We start from the raw sequence: 17,477 nt of genomic DNA on the forward strand, positions 1-17,477 counted from the left end.
TAATAGGACTGCCAAACATCACATCACAGAACGGTGTGCGTACAGTGAGCGTGACTCCTTAAACCCTTGGAAAGGTTAGAGCCACTTGCCATCTTTTCATCTTTATCTGAAAAGGATTTATCAAAGATTCTATGGAAAGGAAAGTGCTTTACAATTTTACACTTAAAAATGAGTCATTTAATTCCTTAGAAGAGACTCTGAGTTCTTGAGGATTTGCTGGTTTTCCTGCCCCAGTGACAAGATAATGCTGGCTTTGAGTTTGTATTAATAAGGCTCTGTATGGACTTAACACTAGAGTCAAACAATGAGAAGGCTTGAGTTTCCTTACTCTGGGTTTGTGGCCAGTAACCCTTCGATGTGTGTACTGGTAATGCGAATTGACTGTAGTACTGAGCTGAACAGGTGAATTTTTACACTGAGTTAGCACAAAGGGCTATTTCTTTTATCATTTTCCAGATTGGGATTAGGATTTCTGTTCTAGCGTATGTTACTTTTAAAATGCAGTTTCACAATACAGTGTGGGAGCACAGCGATATGTTCTTCTACATACTGTGTCTTGACAAGCTCTGTGGTGTTGACAGTCACGTGCCTTAGTTTCCTAAACATTTGGTTGCAGAAGACTAAAAGGTGACCTACTTCTTGCAAAAAATTTGCATTCCTGAGCCTTGATTAAATAAAAGTAGAATATACTGTGCCCTTCTGGATATGCTGTGCATGCCAGCAACCTGAAGGCTTCAGTGGAAGAGACTTTCACACGTCTTGAATGTGTGAACCTCTTCTCAGTACATTCTTTTAAATGTGTTAGATGAGCTTTTGCTGCTTCTGCTGCTTACAGAGTAACATGAGACCTTGGTACAAACACTCATTCAGAGCCTATTTCCTTGCTGGCTGCTAACCTGCAAGGTCCTACATGTTAGTACCTGTCTGTAGAGCTGTCTCATTACATTGCTTCACAGGGTTTAAACGTAGCAACGGCTGTGCCATTCTCTGTCCATTTAGAAATGACTTATTAATGTAAGCCCAATCTACACTACAAAGTGGCAGTATTCATAGCTGTCAGCAAACCTCCGTGCTGGCAAAACATGTGGTATGAATGCAGCCCTGATCTTCCATCTATATATTGTGCACCCGAGGCAAAGAATATGGAGCCATCTTTTCCATATGTAAATATGGGATCCTTTAGGATTAAGGTGTGATGCCAGGGGCAGTGTTGTGCTGCTGCTCCCTAATTTGAGCTTACTCTAACAAGACTTGAGCCTTAGAGGCCAGTTAAGTCTGCTCTCACTGAGCACGTATTACACTCAGGTTGTATTTTAATGGCTGTTTTTATTGACCTAAACTTGAGTTAATGCTAAATGCTATTTATATGTTCTGAGTTCATGCTGTACCTCTTATGCAGAACTAGCAAAGTGGAAGGAAACTTCAGCTTGTGGTAGCTGGGGAAGTTGCTTAAGAAAATGTGTGAAAACGTAAGTGCAGCTGACCTTACTACGTAAGAAAAGCAGCAAAGTAGTAGTGTTTCACACAGAAGGCAAGATAATCTCCATGACAGCATCTTGGCTACTGGCACTGGATTTTTTTGGAAGTATCTAAATTTACCACAAATCAGTTGAGAAGCTCAGAAGGTGCAGAGCCTATCCTGTGCAGAACAGTGAGCTGGATCACGGTGCTGATGGACTCTAGCTCAGACCAAGTGATACCTTGTTCTGGAACATGAAGCCTTTCTTTCTATCTTAAAGGTGAATAAATGGCTCATAGAACACAATGGTAGTTAAATTGTCAGCCTTAAGAAATACATCTATTTAGCCCAAATAAAAATCTCTGAATAATCCTGGAGACTCACCTTTACACTCTACAGCCAAAGTAGTTTGATGGGTCACATTTGAATGGTGAATAAAGAAAATGTATAGGTCTACACCAGCAGCTAAAGAAGGTCCTAAATTGTTTTCAGTATCTTCTCCACTTGCATGTCTGCATTAGCAAGAAACAACAGGTAATACAGTTGGGAAAGTTGAGGAATTTTGATTATAGAAAACACCCTGAATTCTTTATCATCACAAGAACTGGCAACTTCAGCTGTTTCAGGGGAGAAAATTTTTGGGCTATTCTAAGCAGTGAGCTGCCTTTTACAGTATTTAATTCACTGCACCTCATTGCACACTTCCCTGTCATGGTCATTAACACCTTAAATGTTTTCCCAGTGCTCCACTATCTCCTCAGTTAAAATAAGTGGAATATCACACTCCTTTTCAGTGACTTAACCAAAGAACTGAAAAGACCCCAAATCCTTTTTATGGATGACAAGTACAGACATGTATCATCACACATGAGTTTCTGTAGCTTTTTCCTTTGTTAAATGATGCCAGAGAAGCACTTCTCTCTGGGCACATGATGGTATTTGGCCACCCATTGGTGACCGAGTAAAGAGGATGCAGAATTTCCAGGAGAGGAAACAGTGCACCGACACCTTCTGTAATTCATGTATTTACACAAAATAGTGTATAAAACCCCCTCAGTGCAGGGTGATCTACTGGAATCTTACATGGGGATGGTATTGGGCCCTTTAACAGCCTTCACTGTTCCTTTGAGTGCTTTAGGCACAGCTTTTACTGATCTTTAAATACACTTAACATTCATTTAAGGGTACCTGTAGATCTTTCACAAGACCTGGTAGATTATGACTGAATCTTGTCAGATAGCTGGTAACAAGAGCTCATGTGTTTGTATTTTTGCAAACAGAATGTAACAGAAATGGATTCTGTAATTGAGGCAGAGGAAGGAACTAAAATGCATTTGGTCATCTGGATTTCTCATGAGGCTGAAATAGGAACCAAATGTACTTTAAAACTGAGTCCGAGGGACACATCAGTGCCTGCACTGGTGTCTAGTTCGGGGTTCTGCTTTTGAAACGTTGTGATTTAGTTTACAGTGTATGGAATGGGCTTTTCAAGCACCTTAAAGTTCAGTGTGGCCACTTTTGATGCTGGTATCTTTCCACGTACCAAATATTTGTCATATTTTGGGGAACCTTTGCTGGTTTTGTACAACTTGGAAGCAAGTGAAGCTCTAAATGATGGATGGCAGATTTGCAGACTCACTACTGCTTCAGTGTGAGGTTAAATGCAGTTCGAGTTGCAAACACATGAAGTCATGGAGCCAGTGGGTTAGTGCACTGAAAGAAGAGCAAATGTTTACAGTCTGGTTCCTGTCTGTTTTGTGTGTAAAACATTTGAAGTTTAGATAGATGTTTCCCAGAGTGTAAATAGTAATTGGGAGGTGGCTGTTTCGTCTGGGTCAGTGCATGTTTTCATACAGCTTCTAGGTTTGCCTGTGTGCTTTGACTGGCAAACTTCTGCTAAGCATCCGTGTCTTTCCTAAAGTCACCTTTCTGGAAGAGGAGTTTGGATTGTAAATACTTCCTGAAGGAGGAAGTAAAAAGAACTTTGAAGGAAGAAAATGCACCTCATCCTGTGGAAAGCGTATCCTAATTTGCTTTCATTGATTAATTTCTCTTCAGGTTCTTGCCAACAGAACCATCTTCATTAGACACTGGTTCTGCATGGGTTGTGTCGCATTTACTACGTTTCTGGCTCTGCTCTCCAGAAGGGGCTGCAGGAGATTTGAGTTTGCTTCCTATTTGGAAGCATTGGTGATCCTAAGGAAGATGATACTCCAGGGAAATTGCTGTGTACTCCTCAGGCTTTCAGTTCTTGGAAAGAGTCTCTTTGGGTTTTGCTCTTGAGTTGTACAAATGGAATTTTGCTTCATACAACTCAAAGCTATGCAGTTTCTTAAAATTCTCAGCTGTTTAGAAAATATGGCACAACCTGGTTTCCACGTAGTCTTCCAGAATTAGAGATATGATAATAGTATCTTTCATGGAAGAAATAGTAGCTCTGCAGTCTTTAACAGAATGCTGTTTAATGCCTTCAAGCTGAAGTATATGTTTGTATCATTAAGCAGGTTTTGTTAAGAATCTGGCAACTGCATCCCTTCAGGAGAGGGGAGGGTTACCCAGCTGAGAAAAATGCAATTGGATTTCTTCCCTCTTAGGGAAGTAATTCAAAACTGGTGCAGTTTGCTCTGTCGCACACCAGATTAAGTTCTTAGTGCCTGATCATGTCTTCATTTGGTTAATGGGGATAGCACATTATGTCTGAAACCATGGAAATGCTCCACTGGTTGGAGAATATTGGGTCTGAGCTGTGACTGAGGCCCTTTGAAGGGTAATGCAAACCTGAAGTCAGTGCAGGAAGGAGAAAAGGGGGATGCTGGAGCTGGATTTGAAGTATTGAGGTCTAAACTGGCTTGAGCCGTGGGGCTTTCCCCTCATTCACTGCTAGGTGCAGCGGATGCTGCCAGGCAGTTGTGGTGCAGGAGCTCAGGTTGGTGTGCTCCAGCTTCCTCCGTTTGTTATCCACCTCTGGAGAATTGTGGATTAATTGGATTACACGGTAAATAGGGGATAATAGATTAAAGGGATATTATTGGGTTAAACCCCTTCTTTAAACCCCTTCACCTTTCTTTGTTAATGCCGTTACGCAAGGTAAAAATGTCAGTCATGAAATAAACTCAGTGTGACTCCTCCATTTCATGGTGCTTTTGTAGCTTCATGCTATTGAACACCTTCCACTCAATGTGGTCCAGCTGTTCCCGGTACAAATTCTGCTCTGCTACCAAGAGGCTTTACAGAAGATGACTTCTGTGAGTCAGGACTTCAACCTTTCCTGGGTTTGGGACAGATACTCAGTGTGTGTGACCGAGCACAAGACAAGTTTCACTTCTACACCGCGTGATGTGGTTCTGATTGCTGTTAAAACAGCCAAATACACTGGAGCTGCACACAGGAAGTGCTGAAAAGAGGAAATGAGTTGGTGCTTTCAGAGGTGGGATGAGATGTGACGCACTTGTGACGTGTATTAGTAGAGAACAGCATTATTTTGTCCTCCTGTAGATGCAGAGGTAGCCTGTGTCTGCAGCTGTCTAGTCTTACGAAGAAGCAGCAATTCATCTCAATGTATCATAGAATCCCAGACTGGTTTCGGTTGAAGGGACCTCAAAGCTCATCCAGCTCCAACCCCTGCCACAGGCAGGGCCAACTTCCACTAGAGCAGGGTGCTCCAAGCCCCTCTGTCCCCCCTGGCCTTGAACCCGGCAGGGGATGGGCCAGCCACAGCTCCTCTGGGCACCCTGTGCCAGCGCCTCAGCACCCTCACAGGGAAGAGCTTCTGCCTCAGAGCTCATCTCAATCTCCCCTCTGGCAGGTTCAAGCCATTCCCTTTGTCCTGTCCCTACAGGCCTTTGTCCAAAGCCCTTCTCCAGGTTTCTTGTAAATCATTTAGGCACTGGAGCTGCTCTAAGGTCTCCCCTTAAGGAACCTTCTCTTCTCCAGGCTGAACAACCTTTGAGAACGGGCAGGTCAGATCTAAAATGATGTTTGAAATGGTTGAGCTGGAGAGAAGGAAGCTCAGAGATCCTGAAATGTATGATCTGGATATACAGTACCTGTGCTTAAGCCCTTTGAAGGCTGGTCTATTAATGTTTCCACTGGCAGCAGTGCTGTTTGTGCCTTTGGATTAACCTTCTAACAGGCAAAAAACCCCCTATACATAGTAAAATGTATGCCACAAGGATTATTAGGTGCTGTAAGATCCAGAAGTTTAAGGCTTTGGTTATTCCTCCATCATCTTTCTTCCTTCAAGCGGCTTTTCCTGTGTTATGGATGGTTTGGTTTGTGTGTCAATTTAGGCATGTACATGCCAGCTTAAGAACATTGTAGTTACCTGATCTTCTAAACTAGGCTTTTAAAAAAGCTTTTTTGTTGTTGTTTTTGTGTATTTGTGGGGTTTTTTAATTAGATAAAATAGAAAAATCTATGTTTTACCAGAAATTCAAGTAAGGTCAGGAAGAGAAAAGGTTTTGTGGTTCCTGTAATTCTAATCTAGAGTTACTCAATTATATCTCCTGTTTTCTTTAAATATCTGATTTATTCTTTCAGATACTTAAGTCCTGTCTATTCAGTGTGTTCTGCTGAACTTGCAGCCAGACGTAGATGGTTTGATAAATTGTTCGTATCTTTCTTCAAACCTTGTGATGACTGAATCTTTATTTGATGCTTTTTCCCTCTCTTATTTTTCAAAGTGATTGCTATTGGAAAGAATGTGCTCTCTGTGTTGCCCTGGAACAGCTAAAAAAGCCGTTTGGCGATGCTGAGGTTTCAACAAATCATATTTAGATTGCTGACATTGTTTTCATGGAAACCAAATAAATTGGTGCCACTTCCTGGGTTTAAAAGATGTGTTCATCTGTTGTGTATTTCATGTAGTCGTCTCTTTTCCTCCTTTTCCTCCCCCAAAATATTTTAGTGGTTGCTTTGCTTTAGGCACCAACTAGCAACATTTCAGACAGTAATCTTTCTCTTTGCCAAGTGGTGTTTATAAAAGATAACTAATCTGGGTTACTTCAGGTACAACACACTGTTGTCTTGCAGGTAGTTGGCCAACATGTTCTGTAATCCCATCTTTGTAGAAGGAGCGCGTTACAAAGAGCTCAAGATACTTCATTGCACAGGCGTGAGCAGGACTAGTTGAGATAGATGCAGTGTTGTAAGGGAAGCTGTTCTTGTTAATATCAAGTGCCTTGGTAAGAATATGGTTGTGATTTACAAGAAAACACAACTTGTGTGCTCAGGATGAAATGAGTTGGCTTTCCTCAGGAAGGATCACAAGACTGCAGCAGGCACACAGGCTGTTCAGAATCAAACCTTGCTGAAAATGGAACACTTGACAGTTATGAATAAAGTTATTTAACAGTCAACTTCCTGTGGTTTACATGCATTTCTGAACAAAAAAGGGCATCTGCTACAGGCAAAGTGATGGCTTAAAATCTCATGTTCTGATAGGATTTACATTAATACTGTATGAAAAGAGCAAAAGCGCAGTGACCTGACACTGGAAGAGCTTTGAAGCTAATATATAGGCCATTCATTCTGTTGTACTGGGGGGTGTTCAAGAAGTTTGCTTTATTGCAGCGTATCAACACCCATGAGAGATGTGATCAAGCTGGAGTTTGTCACTTCTGTTCACATCTTTGGGTGCGTGCTCTAAGCTGAGCAGAAGGAAGCGGGCAGTGGACAAGGAAGGGTTGATGGTATGGTTCCTGTGGTGTAACAGGTCATTGGTAACCTGCAACCACACTTCAGGAGTTGGCAGCTCACAACTGCTCAACCATAAAAATTTCTTTGAAGGCTTTACCTGCATTTGAAAAACCGGAGGTTCACTTTTGACTAATTTAAGACCTTCACATCACTATATTTCTTTAACTAGATCTATTTCCATCGTCTGTGTTCACAGAACATGGGTGTGAAGTCAATGGGAATGAATGGAGAACTATAAAGCTTTTTGATGATGGGAGATCCTGCAGTTTCTCAGTCTCCCGTTGATTTTGTCCTTGCTGTGGCTCCTTTGTGGCATGACAGCAGCAGCTAGGCTGTTAGAGCAGCCACGTGGACGTGGTGAGCCGCACTGGAGTTAGTGGGGCAGAGTGGGGAAACCCAAGCTTCTATTTTCTAGTCATGTTAGGTAAACCAGAGGGTTTATGGTTTGTGTGAAGGGAAATTTCAGAAGGCAACAACTGTCTGTTGAATACAGCATTTAAATATAGCCAGTTATTGATTTACAGAGTGATATCCAGTGTCAAGCAAAAGTAGCCTAACATAGAAGCTGTCTTTGGAGCTGGTGTTATGAATAGGTCATTTTCATACTCAGTTGCTGGCATTAAGGCTTTCCTTGGTTGTTGTGTGCTGGGTTTCTCAGTGGACTTCTCTTCATTGCGTACAACACAGAGAGTCACCCCTGTGGAAGAGGATGGGAAGTCTTGCTTGGCTGCTTTGTCATGCTGTGTTTTTGAAGCTTGTTTAAAATGGGTCAAAACTCTTCAGTTCTGCAGTAGTGCACTCTGATAACCATCTGTTAGTCGTCGTGGTTGGCTGCTCAAGAGTAGCTGTAGTTACAGGAGCTGAGCCTGCTAATCTGAAGATGTCCAGGCCAGATAGAAAACAACCAGAGTCAAGACACTGTGATAGGGGAGGGCTGTCTGGAATGTGATGGAAGAACTGCTGACGAACTTGAAGCTGTTTTAAGTTCTTGGTGCCGTGCAAATTGATAAAAGCCAATGACTGAACAACTTTTATCCTTAAATACCAAGTTGAGTCATGGTGACAGCACTTTCTTGGTGTGTCATATTGGTTGTCTGGATAGATTTTCATAAGGGAAGAACTGAGTGACTGGGCTGAAGATGTGGAGGAGGGAAGCTGGTATGTCACTGCTTTATTAACTGTATCCTGCTCATAACTGACTGCTTTTGTAGTGTAACCTCTTGAGTTTCAGAATGGCCACCTTGATACTTGTCTGCCCTTGACTTTGATATGTGACAGCCTGGAGGCTAAGCAGTCCCCTTGGTGTGCTTCCCTTTCCTGCTGATGTGTGGCTCTGGAGCATGGCCGTTGCTGCAGGACCATGTATTTTGCATTCATGCTTTCAGGAAATCCCCTCTTTTGGGAAGCTGCTTCTGGGGATGTTTTGTGACCTTCACAGGCTGTGGTTTACTGCTCCAACTGCTCAACCCATTGCAGTAGCAGTAAGCCCCAGGACTTAAAGGAGATGTAGTAACTCATGCATTCCAGTAGTGTGGAGTTAATGCTTCGTTAGGGAGCAAGCATTGTTGTAGGCAGTATAAAAAAAGAGTTGTCTAAGATTAAAACACATGTCTGCATGTACCCCCACACATCCATTCTTACAGCCTCTGAGGACCAGGTATTGTAGAATAAATACCTCCACTAAATGAGTCTGAAATAGGATTTTAGAGAGTCCTGAGGGGAGGGAAGGTTGTCAGCTCCTACTAAGGACCTAAAAAACAAACTAAGCATGACCCTAAACTTTATTTTATCTTAATATGCAGCTACAGACAGTGGTCTTAGTATTTGGAAGGCCTCAATTCTGATCCTGCTACTCCTGCTTGGGAAGCTTTGATGGATTTGTGCATCAAGGTTGTGTATCTTTATGTTCTGTGGAATAGGAATGCTGCTCCTCATACACTTCCCTTAAAGGGTTGAGGCTCGGATGGATTTCTGAGTGCTGACAAAGATGTAGGTGTGAAATACTGCTGTCACTGCAAGAGGTGCTGTTCTGTACCGCCGGGCTTTGAAATGGTTGGTTAGCATTAGTGCTGCAGCTTGTCATCCCAGAGAGAATCAGTGATGGTGAGCTAAATAGAAGGTAAAATTAGGTAGTAGAAGTGTGCTGGGCTCTCCCTGCAGGTGTGTCAAGCACAAGGCACGTTTCAACCAGAGTCCCCATCTTGCCTAATGAAAAGCTGATGTCCAAATTGCACACCGGCAGGTGCGGTGTCTGCTGCTGTTAGGTAACTTTTTAGGACCTGGAATACCTGCAAAGGTACCTGCCTTGTGTTGTGTCTGCCAGAACCCTTTTTGGACTGTTATTTACCTTATCCTACTTCTCTGCTGCTTAGGTGACACGGTTTAATGTTGAGGTTTGATATTCTTCTGAGATAAGTTCTATTTCAAGTGAACGGAAGTGATTATCAGGGTGTAACTCCTGTCCTGATTCACTCGTCTGGCTTACATGTAGTCACCTCAGCCCTGGATGCTGCTTGAATTGCTCATCAAGAAGATTCTGTCAGGATTCTTGCTCCTCTATCCCCAGAGTGAAAACACAGATGGTTTCTTTTCTGTATTTACTATAAAGTAAATAACTTACAGCTTGGTAATCAAGAGCTTTCAAAAGGAAGCGTGGTTCTGCTGCTGAGATGATGCTGAGAATCCTATAAAGGTGCTACCTTCCTTTGCAGTAAATTCAATCAGTGTATTTACCTGTTGGAAGTCAACTCAGGATCAGCAGCCTCCTTGTAAGAGTTCTTCCTTCATCCCAGAAACCCTGATGGGGTTCTGGAGAGCTGACTGCAGCTCAGCCTTACAGTAGAGAATCTTTAGTTCCACATTACTGGAGGGATTAAACACTTCAGTTACTATTTGCGCTGACAGTGGTGGCTTGAAACCAGAACATAACCTGTGTAGTGGATGTGATATGCAGTACTGCAGTGTGGAGCTCTGTTCATTACTCCCAGAGTAAGGAGTTCTTGTCCAGCTTGGTCTTCATCAGTTGTGGTTTCTCATCCTCTGTTCTGCTAGTCATTGGCAGTGCTCAGGGGGAGTACCTGCATGAATGGGATTGTATGGCAAGGCAGTTATAAATGAATCTATCTGCAGTGATTAATCCTATATGTGCAGGCTCCTCAACGGGTTGGAAGAATTGAATACATCTCTTCATAATGAAGGTGTGGTTGCTTCACTGATGCTCCCTGTGGATAACACTGTAGGATTTACTTAGCAATGCTAAACCAGGAACGCGCTTAACTGTTATAAATGTGCCTGTCTATGCTTTTAAGGTTAAATATTAACTGACCTAGAAATAAAACATTAGTTATGCTCTTAGGAGAGCTGCTTGAGAGATGGGAGTGGTTAAAGCTTACAGCACTGTTGTCTGGATGTTGGTAAATTAACTGGACTTCACAATGTAAACTCTTGGGATCAAGTGTGCCACTTATTTAACTGTTTGCTTTGTTTTCAGGGGGAATCCGTCAAGTATTTCTTGGACAACTTGGATAAACTTGGAGAACAAGTAAGTCTTTTGGATTTCTTTCAGTCTTGAGTTTTAAGTAGTCTTTGTGATCTCTGGGGTTTAAACACATGAAATGTTATTAGCGTCTACTCAAATAACTTGAGCTTTGACTGTTGCATTATCTCAGCAGTTCATCACCAACATGGCAAAAGCACAGGGCAATGCAAGGGCCAAGAGACTTTCTGGTAATAAAACTTATGTAGAAATTGAACAAACCCAAGTTACAAATGCATGTCCAGTGAGAAGGCTGTTAAAGTAACACTTCAACACTACATGATACCCAGAAACGAGTGCTCTTGTTTGTACATATCCAGTTAGGAACACCCAGTTAAATGGGTGCACGGCTCAGTGGTGCCTTCCTGTAGCATCTGCTTCAAAATAAGCACACTTGGTTCAGAACAAAATCTCTCTTCTCTGGGGGAAAAAGCTGAAACTTCTGGGTAGAACTGTTGCTTACTGCTTGACTAATGAAGTTGTCTGATGCTCATTAGTTGTGCGTTGCAGAAATGGCATGTGGAAAAACTGCCTGTAAAATGGGATGCCAGCTTGAACTCCATGGGGAGGCAGTGTCTCCATGGTCATTTCCAGCTGATGGCTAACAAATGCTGAAGGAATCTAAACCACTTCAATTGAATTCTGTGGCATCGGGCTTAATTCTGTTTTTCTTTTTCTCTTTAACAGAGAAAAAGTTAATTTTAAGCTTTGAACTGTCATTTTGTCTAGCAGAGCACTGGTGATCACCTTGCAGCATGCACACACTTCCCAGATACCTCACTTGAGAACTCTAGCTCTTACTCCTCCACTCTTGCTTTGGTCTGGAGTTATACAGCACTAGGAGAGCTGCACTCACTTTAATGAACTGCTCAACTTTCTGCTCATGGTGGATTTCTCATAGGTTTTGAACCCAATTCCACTTGAGTTTTGGGTTTGGTTTGGTTTTTTTCCCCTCCCTGTACATTTTGCATCTTCTTTTCAAAGTTCTTTACTTAGAAACCTTGGTCCACTCTGATTCAGGCCTGAAATTTGAAGTCAGTATGTGTTTTTCTATGGACACACACTCACTGTAGGTTTGATGTTGCTGTGGGAATGCCAAGCTCTGAATTACAGCATTTCCAGTTGAAAGTTAGACCAAATGATGATAAGATGCAGAGGCACCCTTCAAGATCTGCTGTCATAGAAAATGTTGGGCCTATATGGAACAGTTTTGTTACTGAGTGAAAGGTTTGATAGGTTCTTTTGGTTTAATCTTACCTATATGCAAGATTTGTCTAATGGTTATTCCCCCAAACTATACATTAATACAAGTATTTTGCTGTTCTTATCTGTTCTCTGACATAACTGGCTGGTCTGCAACTGAATTGCTTATAAACAGACAGACCTGCAATTCATGTGCCTCTTGCCCAAAGGGAGGAAATGATAACAGTCAGTAGGAAAAAGAACTTAAATGTTCAGACTTAGTCAGATCAGCAAAATACGAGTAGCTGGCTGGGATCAGCCGGATTCCTGCGTGTTTGTTGTTGTTGAACTGCCAGTGCAGACTGTATGTATCCAAAATACAGAGATACATCGCTTTCCATGTTGTGACTAGATCTTACTCATGCTTTAAATTCTGATTTTAACTATAGAAAGAGTGATGTGATAGCTAACAGAACTACCTGATAACCAGAAGAAGTCCTTTAGAGGAAAAAAATAGTGAATCTGAGGGAGGAGATAATTCGGGAAGAGAGCACATGTTCTGAGTCAGTATCAGTGTGGATCCTTGGGAAGAGCTGCACAGAAAATACAACTGAAAACCCAGCAACCCTCCCAAAAAATCCCAACCAGACAAAGCAAAAAAGGGAGAAGGTGTAGAAGACAACAGGCAACATGAAAGATAGGGCAAAGTGTAGAAAAGGAATGTGCCCTTTTTGGATGCTTGCAGGAAAAGTACCGACTGACAGTGGCAAAGCACTGAAAGGACTTCGAAGGATAATACTGGAGGGCTCATTCAGAATTGCTATAGTGTCCAGCTGCTGCTGGTATCCCAAGGATCTGGGCATGAGGGAATAAACATCATCCTTCTCCAAAAGACAGCTAGAACACTGGGAGCTTGCTTAGGAGGGGTTGTGCTTGGTCTCCTGTTGCCAGATGATGGCTGTACGCCGAGCACTTGGCTTCAGCGCACTCACTTGCAGGCTGGTGCATCACAGCAGCCATCATCTGGTATAAAACATGGTAGGTCTTCTGTGCATGTAGAGCTTGAAAGCACTTCGAAGGATTTTATTTGTGGTTGCAAGTGTGGAAGGAATTTTAAATGAGTAATAATACTCGAGAGGGAGTTTGTCAGGAATTTTAGGGATAAGCTCCTTGTTCTTGAAAGCTTTACTGAATAAACATTACAGGCCAACTCTCAGATGAGTTCTCTTTGTGCTCTTGTTTCAGTGTTGAAGATATAGATGACTTTGCCTTTTATATTAATTGATTTTATTTACTTACTTCAGTAATCGCTCCTGAGCTTTCCTAAGACTTTTTGGTTTTGTTCTGAGAACTCAAGGCTAACTTCCTGATTAACAAAAGATGCTGCGTTCCCATCTGGAAGATGGAACCTGTGACATCCTCTTGCCTAGGTGTTAACAGTCAGCTTAAAATCCCTTCCCATGTGCCCAGTGACATCTGATACAGCCATTGCTCTGTTCATCTGATTGTTCTCCCTCTGCAACAATTTTGGGTAGAAAAGACAAAAGATAAATTTAACAAAGAGAAAAATCTCATTACCCTTCAAAGCTGCTGCTTTCAGTCAGTCAGGGGGGTGGCAGCAGGTGCCCGTTGCTTGGTTTGGAGGGAATATGACATCGCTTTTCAGTTCAGCTCTCCTGCAGATTGAGGTGGTTCTGGCTGTGGCTGGGTAATAGTAGAGCAGCAGAATGTGCAGGGTGGGAGCCTGTGCTTCAGAGCTGCTCTATAGTTCCTGCCACGGTAAAAAGCAGTGCCTTAGTCATGGACAGGCTGAGTAAAGAAACCCGGGAGTTCAACCTACAGATTCTCTGTAGCTGATTTCACTTCTGAGCTTTCATAGCAAAGCAAAGTGATCCCTGAGTTTTTGGAACATTACACTCCATAAGTTTTAACATTACTTTCTTAAAGGCTGCGGATCAAACTTGCCCAGGTACCTTACACTTGGAATACCAGTATTTGAGTAGCTGTGTAGTTGTGTGTTTGTTTCCCCTGCCCCAGCTCACTAATTGAATCAGACTTTTTGGACCCAGGTCTTACACATCCTTGTAAAAGCTCCAAGTCTGGTAACTGGCACTGTCAGAGGAAGATTGTAGGTCATTCGCTAAGAGGAGACTAAAATTCTTAAACCAAAGTCACACTCTCTGAAGTTGTGAGAAATGCTGGAAAGGGATAAGGAAGAGTTTCCATAACAAGTGAACAACAAAGCTTTAAACTTCAGCATCAGCCAGCTGCCTGTTAGCGATGCACTTTGAAACAGCAGAAAGACTTGGACCATATGCCAAGTGTAACTCCAAGACTGAAGAAATCCCCATATGAGGCTTGAATTTCAGGCTCTCGAAAGCTGACTAATAAGAGTTCCTCTTCCTGTTAACATCTGGATCTGTTAATAATGATCAATCATGTAACACTTAAGTAGTAAAAAACCTACTTATCCTGCCTGTTTCATTGTGGGGGAAAAGGTGAGCTCCTAGGCTGTCCTGCCGGGAAGAGGCTGCTGTCCTCAGCTGCCATTTACTTCTCCTATTTTACCAGTTGCACAAGCTGTTCTGGACTATGTTTTGAGCTCACAGATGTGGCATGTAGCTGATGGAAGTGACTTTTTGGAGCGATACGATGTGAAAGACCCATGGCAAGAGCAGAGGAAGTTGCTTAGGTTGTGCTTTTCTGGCATAATTGCCTTAAAAATGACTTAGTGGAGTAGTTCTTTTTCCTGGAAGCAGTCGTGAGTATGCACGAGAACATGGGGGGAATGGAGCACCCATGGTTAGAACAGGATACTCCCTGTGGTTACTGATTGGAGAGACCTGCTTTAGACCCCGTTTGCTGCATTGCAGTGTTGGCAGCCAGCGTGTTTCCCAGCTTTGTGGGAAGAGGATGACTGAAGCAGAAAGTAATCCAGAATAAGGGAAACTGGCATGAGGAACTGACGGTGCACATCTCGGGCTGTTTATGGATCCTTGTCATGTGGCAAATGGAAAGCTTCAGTTCTGTGGGGTACAGGTTTGATTTATTATGGGCTGTGTTTCCGTGCTTTGGACCCTTGCAGAATGCTTCGGTGTCAGTGTATAAATATGCATCCATGTGTATGTTTATTCAAAACCCTGTGCTGGTCCTCTGCAAGCTTCTCTCTCAATGGCAGCTCGGTGATCGCCACGCCTGTGCTTTGTATCCTAATCAAACTGTGTCTCTTTCAGGATTACCTTCCCTCACAGCAAGACATCCTCCTGGCCCGGAAACCTACAAAAGGGATTCACGAGTACGACTTTGAAATCAAAAACGTCCCTTTCAAAATGGTTGATGTAGGTGGCCAAAGGTCCGAGCGGAAGCGGTGGTTCGAGTGCTTCGACAGCGTCACGTCCATCCTCTTCCTTGTCTCCTCGAGTGAGTTTGACCAAGTGCTGATGGAGGATCGGCAAACGAATCGCCTGACCGAGTCCCTGAACATTTTTGAGACAATAGTCAATAACCGGGTGTTCAGCAACGTCTCCATCATCCTCTTCTTAAACAAGACGGACTTGCTTGAGGAAAAAGTAAAAAAAGTGAGCATCAAAGACTATTTCCCCGAGTTTGAAGGGGATCCCCACTGCTTAACAGATGTCCAGAAATTCCTGGTGGATTGTTTTCGTACGAAACGCCGGGACCAGCAGCAGAAGCCCCTCTACCACCACTTCACCACTGCTATTAACACAGAAAACATCCGGCTAGTTTTCCGTGACGTTAAGGATACCATCCTTCACGACAACCTCAAGCAGCTTATGTTACAGTGATGTGCAAAAAGACGTTTTTCTTTGAGTAACTTTCGTGTGTTGGTTTTGTTTGTTTTTTTAACTAGAAGTTTACAGCAGGAGTAGAGAAATCCAGATCCTGTCAGACTTCTTGATGTGTGGCTAAAAGCTGCTGCTGAACACATTATTGCCAATTTCTGCAGAAATTCAGGCTTAATCTCTTCCAGTGTAGCTTCAAGTTGACTCCAGTTGTAATTTTATAGCAGACCTATGTCTAAGTACCTGTAAAGTGATAAATCCGACCTTTTATGAACATGTGTATTATTATCCTAGGAAAAAAAATCATTCCACCTTCAGAATTCCAAGTCCAAACTTCAGCAAAATTGTTGCAATTCTTAGACTGTGGCAGTAATTTAAGGGGGAGAGAAACTCTTCACATCTAACTCTGTTATGAAGACTGTGATACCATAGCTGACTTATGATTTCTCAGGTCTATTGTTGGTTAGAAATCCCATAAATCCCTTGCTGGAATCATCTCTTTGAAGCTGGGATTCCCAGGTGTAACGTACTTCCTGTTGAAGTACCGGTCTTTGCATGGTGGTTTAAATGTACTTAGGTTGGGAGCTTGGGCCAGTCCTGGCAGGAAGTACAACAGCAGGCAGAAGTCCAGGAATGAGGAATTAGGAAATGGCACAGTACACGGTTTCACTCTACTGCGTTGTATGGGCGTCTTGGAGCCATGGCAAAGCACAGAGCACTATGATATGGTCCTCTTGAGAGTCTGATGTGGGAATGGGAGAGCAAACTAGTATTTATCTTCACTAACCAGATACTACGTGTAGGTACCTTACCCTGTTCTTGAAGCGCTTTAATATAGCACTGGTTTATCTTTACTTTCTTCATGACTTCCAGCGTGCCTCATTTTAAACAGTAAGCATGTGGTGATGGATAGAAGGACTTGCAAACCTAAGTGCCTCCTTGTGTTCTGTCCAACGGTATTTCCAGTGGCCTTACGTGAGCATCCGTGTTCCCAGCAGAGGCCTTGTGTAGCTGACACCATGAAGATGAATGTTTCCTTATGCAGAAAGAACATGTCACAGCAGAATGTGCTTCAGCTGATGAGGTTCTTTCTGACACTTCCCAATTGGGTCTAGCAATCCTAAGTGTACTTGAGCCAAATACGTTGCACAGCGTACTCCAGAGTGCTGCTTGTGGCTAAGAGTATCTTACCAAAAGTTCCAATGCAGGGTTGGGTTTTGGTGTGTTTTGTGGGGGTTTTTTTCTAAGGGGAGGGGATGTTACTGTTGCCATGTGATTTAAAAGAATAATACAAACTACTTCTTTTGCCCAGAACTCCTCATACATCACCCAGCACACATACTGCAAAAGGAGAGTAAGCTTCTGTCAGCTTAAAGTGTTTAAAGAGCAGCGCCCTACCAGGTTTCCCCCAGGCTGTAGTGTTGTGTAGGCAGTTCAGCTGGCCACTTTCCCCATGGAACAGGCCAGTTCCTGTGGATCATGATGCTGGCCAATACTTTAAACGAGTTTTTACTTACATATCCAACATGTGGCAAGTGGTGCGACATCACATTCCCACTGCTTGGAGCAGTGTCCCTGCGAGGGCACAGGAAAGCCGCCTGTCTTCTGAACTTAGCCTTTTACTTACTGTGATTGTAAGTTGTATTAACATCTCTGTACCTCGTTCTCCTGTCAGTAGAAGGGGAATAGTGTATTTTTATTTAGTTAGGTGCTTTGAAAGACCTCTATTTTTTTATATCATCCAATGAGTAGTCATAGATTAGTCTGCAATTCCTGCCATAAGGCGCTATTTTGGGAGGAA

The 17,477-nt window shown here is 42.8% G+C and overlaps 1 protein-coding gene across 1 annotated transcript in view; it reads left to right on the forward strand.

The window, feature by feature from the left end:
- GNA13 (guanine nucleotide binding protein (G protein), alpha 13) overlaps nt 1-15,901 on the forward strand; it is a 21,963-nt gene extending 6,062 nt beyond the window's left edge. Inside the window, exons 3-4 of the mRNA XM_010014976.1 lie at nt 10,647-10,697; nt 15,107-15,901. Of these exons, the coding sequence (XP_010013278.1) occupies nt 10,647-10,697; nt 15,107-15,679 (624 nt within the window). The 3' untranslated portion in view covers nt 15,680-15,901. The remainder of the gene's footprint in view (nt 1-10,646; nt 10,698-15,106) is intronic.
- Nucleotides 15,902-17,477: the final 1,576 nt, after the last annotated feature.

This window comes from Nestor notabilis, unplaced genomic scaffold (assembly GCF_000696875.1).
Source record: "Nestor notabilis isolate BGI_N333 unplaced genomic scaffold, ASM69687v1 scaffold34305, whole genome shotgun sequence".
NCBI lineage: Eukaryota > Metazoa > Chordata > Aves > Psittaciformes > Psittacidae > Nestor > Nestor notabilis.